Source organism: Lolium perenne, chromosome 7 (assembly GCF_019359855.2).
Source record: "Lolium perenne isolate Kyuss_39 chromosome 7, Kyuss_2.0, whole genome shotgun sequence".
In the NCBI taxonomy this organism is placed as follows: domain Eukaryota; kingdom Viridiplantae; phylum Streptophyta; class Magnoliopsida; order Poales; family Poaceae; genus Lolium; species Lolium perenne.
Window position 1 is genome coordinate 273,953,895 of NC_067250.2, and position 3,531 is coordinate 273,957,425.

Genomic DNA, 3,531 nt, shown 5'->3' on the forward strand with positions numbered 1-3,531 from the left:
ATAATGAGGGAATATCTTTGTGAAAAGGTAATTCCAACAATTTCATATATATGGAATATGGACTGACAATGAGGGGGCCATCTTTATCCAACAAAACAACGCACGAACGTTCTTTCAAATGATCCAAGTTTCCAACATAAGTCATGGGTAGCGTGCCACAACAGTGGATATATTTTGTACTATTGTGTCGTTCATTTTGTTATATAACTTTGTAGCTAGCTAAAGCTCCCATCATATCCATTAATTTATTTAGAAGAAAAAACTCCATCAAACCTTTTCTTAGAAGAAAAAAAACACACTCTCTTGTAGCTGTTGATCCACTTCCCGTTCCGTCAAGCTGATTTCATACGCTAGGATACCTTTCCTTTCTTATTATATCCAGTAAAAATACATACAATTTGTACGAACAAAACATGTTATAATGTCCCTTTTCTTATCAACATGTTAGATTGTTCGTACATGCCAGACAAAGATAAACGATTAAATAAACAGATGAGAAACTCTTAATATGTCAGAGATAGAATGGCACATTGGTACCAATGGCGATGTACTTTGTGGTACGCGACGACGTACTATGTGTTATGGCGATGCACACGTACGTAGGTATAGTTGCGCCTAGAGGATCTCTGCGGTGAGGCCTTGGACCTCGAGCTGGAACTTGTCCATGGCGTCCTTGGGCAGGCAGATGGGCACCACCGTGCCCTCCTCCCCCTTGCCGTTCTTGGACCTGGAGAAGTAGTTGGTCACGCCGGGCAACGGCCCCTCGCCGCCCTTGGCCGGCCCGCCGTACACGGGCTCGCCCCACCCGAAGTCCACGCTCTTGAAGCCGGCGTGGCTCACGTCGGAGACGATGTACGTCCGGGCGAGCGCGAACAGGGGCCGGCCACGGAGCACCATCAGGTCCGCCACCGACAGCAGGTAGTCGTACGTCACGGCGGACTTGGCCTTCTTCACCAGCTCCAGCGCGTACCCGAGCCCGCCCGCGCACAGCTCCCCGGCCGTGGTCGCCGCCACGGAGTAGGCGAACGCGTTCCCGTAGAAGCCCTCGGGGAGCGGCACGTCGGGGCGGCCCCGCGCATTGACGATGAAGGACAGCCGCACCTCCTCGTCGGCGCCGTACCCGAGCGCCGCCGTGCGGCCCAACCAGATGCAGGCCGCCACCAGCTCGAACCGGGAGCTCCGGCCCATGTGCGGCGGCGCGCGCTGCCGCAGCCCCGCGATCTCGCGTGGCCCGAAGAAGAACGGGACGCGCGCCATGTCGCTGGCCGGCGTCGACAGCATCCTGTCCGCGCCGCCCGCCGGCTCGCTGTACTCGGCGTGCGGGTATGATGGCTGTGGGGGTTGCCGCGCCATGAACATCTCCCTGCCCCACGCCGGCGGCACCGACGGCCCGGGCTCGCCGCGCGCCAGCTCGCAGATGACCTTCTCGAACTCCATGCCGCCCGGCGCGTCCACCACGCAGTGGCAGAAGCGCTGCCCGAAGATGAAGCCCCCGCACTTGAGCCTCGTCACCTGAACGTCATACGCAACGACATCGTTAATTGCACATCACAATAACTCCGACCGGTACGTATCAGTGACTGCCATGTGTACGTACAACTGTACATACCTGAATGTAGAGCAAGGGGCGGTCGATGACTGGCTCAACCCCGGCGACGGTGGTGGCCTCCAGTATGAACTGCTCGAAGCAGGGGAAAGGCGGGCTCTGCACGTCCCCGAAGTCGGCGGCGGTGAGGTCGGCGTCGGCGTCGACGAACATAACGCCCTGCGCCTCGCAGTCCACCACGAGCTTCCTGCCGGCCTCCTCGCGGATGCGGCCGGCGAGCGGGTAGTAGGGGACGAGCGCCCTGGCCAGCGCCTCCCGGATGACGGCGGCCGGGTCGACGCCCTGCTTGGACGGGTCGGCGCGGTACAGGTGGATGCCCGAGCTGTAGAAGCGCATGCCCTCGGCGTCGTCGAGGTCCGACAGCGCCTTCGTCTCCGTCGGCGTCGGCGCCGCTGGCGACACCAGCACCGGCTCGCCCCGCCGCACCGTGAATGCCGGGAGGATTGGCGACGCCATTGAGTTGAGACTTGAGAGTGAGGTAGCTAGAGTCTGTGCACGGTGGTGTACGTAAGAGCTGAAAGTGCAGTTGGTTGTGGAGATGTGCTGCCGAGTGCTGAGTGGAGTGTGTTTTATAGGACGGGGACAGGATGGATTTTGGGGTTGGTGCCCAATTCCACGGGCAGTAGGTGCACTGGGATCAGTAGTGGGCGCTGGTGGAGTTGGGGGACAGAGATCAGGTGACATGCACCTTTTGCAATGTCACCGTGTGACATGTGGTCTAAATCTAAATTTAAACATTGCAAAAAAAATTGAAAAAAATCATGCATATTCACACATATTAAGATAACCCCTGAAAATTTCAGATCAAAATTCGAAACATACATCAAGAAACAAAAAAGAGAAACTCAGACGTGAATAGTCTACAGAGAAACTCAGATTTGAATTCGGAACTATTCATGACAGATTTTTCTTCTTTGTTTCTCCGTATATGTTTCAAATTTTGATCTGAAGTTTTTAGGGGTTATCATAATATGTGTTGCGAACATGCATGATATTTTTCAAAAAAATTCGCAATGTTTAAATTTGGATTTTGACCGCATGTCACACGGTAACATGCAAAAGGTGCATGTCACCTGATCTGTGTCCGGAGTTGGGAGGGCCATTCGGGGAGTAAGCAAAGACGCAGGACGCACATGACCAAAGTAGTCATAATTACTCACTCCATTTTTTTATTTATACTTCACGTTCTGGGTCAGTCAAGTCAAAATTTTATCTCCTCTAGAAAAAAGTCAAAATTTTATTAAATTTAAATAAGAACATAGCAAAAGATATCAACATCTATAGTACCAAAGCATATAGTATGGAAAAGTCTATACCTAATAATAAAGAAAATAAGACTTCGTGTTGGTCCGTCTGTTTTTGCCCATAATACTCTGTCGAAATTACATAGAGTGTCACCGCTTATGAAAAAACGATTCGCTTGGTACGCTCCTCACCATTGCCCCACGCGATCCTCTTCGCCGCAGCCTGGGTCACTCAGAGCATCTCCACTCGTCCCCCCGAACAGGCCCCCGGCGAGCGTTTTTTCCATCCGGACGGCGTAATTCGGCCCAGTCGCGCCCCCGGTTCCTCGTTTTCGTCCGGATTTGGGCCTAAATCCATCCGGCGATCCCACGACATCCCCGGCCCCCCGGGGAGCGCTCGGGGACTCCGGACGAAACGAAAGCGCGCGTGGCCCCAACTTGTCGGCGACAATGGCCTCCGATCTACGGCAAAACCCTCGTCTTCCCGATCTACGGCAAAACCCTCGTCTTCCCGATCTACGGCAAAACCCTCGTCTTCCCGATCTACGGCAATACCCTCGTCGAACGAAAGCTTTGAACTCTCAAGTGGTGCAACATAGATAGATTATATATATATTTCGAATATAATTCGAATAAACATAAAAATTACATATAAAAACTTTAAAACTAAACTACTTCTTC

The 3,531-nt window shown here is 52.9% G+C and overlaps 1 protein-coding gene across 1 annotated transcript; it reads right to left on the reverse strand.

The window, feature by feature from the left end:
* Positions 1-402: 402 nt before the first annotated feature.
* On the reverse strand, positions 403-2,143 carry LOC127312935 (benzyl alcohol O-benzoyltransferase). The gene is made up of 2 exons (XM_051343472.2): positions 1,610-2,143; positions 403-1,512 (listed from the first exon to the last, which is right to left on the reverse strand). The coding sequence occupies exons 1-2, from the start codon at positions 2,060-2,062 to the stop codon at positions 616-618; spliced, it is 1,350 nt and encodes a 449-aa protein (XP_051199432.1). The 5' UTR covers positions 2,063-2,143; the 3' UTR covers positions 403-615.
* Positions 2,144-3,531: the final 1,388 nt, after the last annotated feature.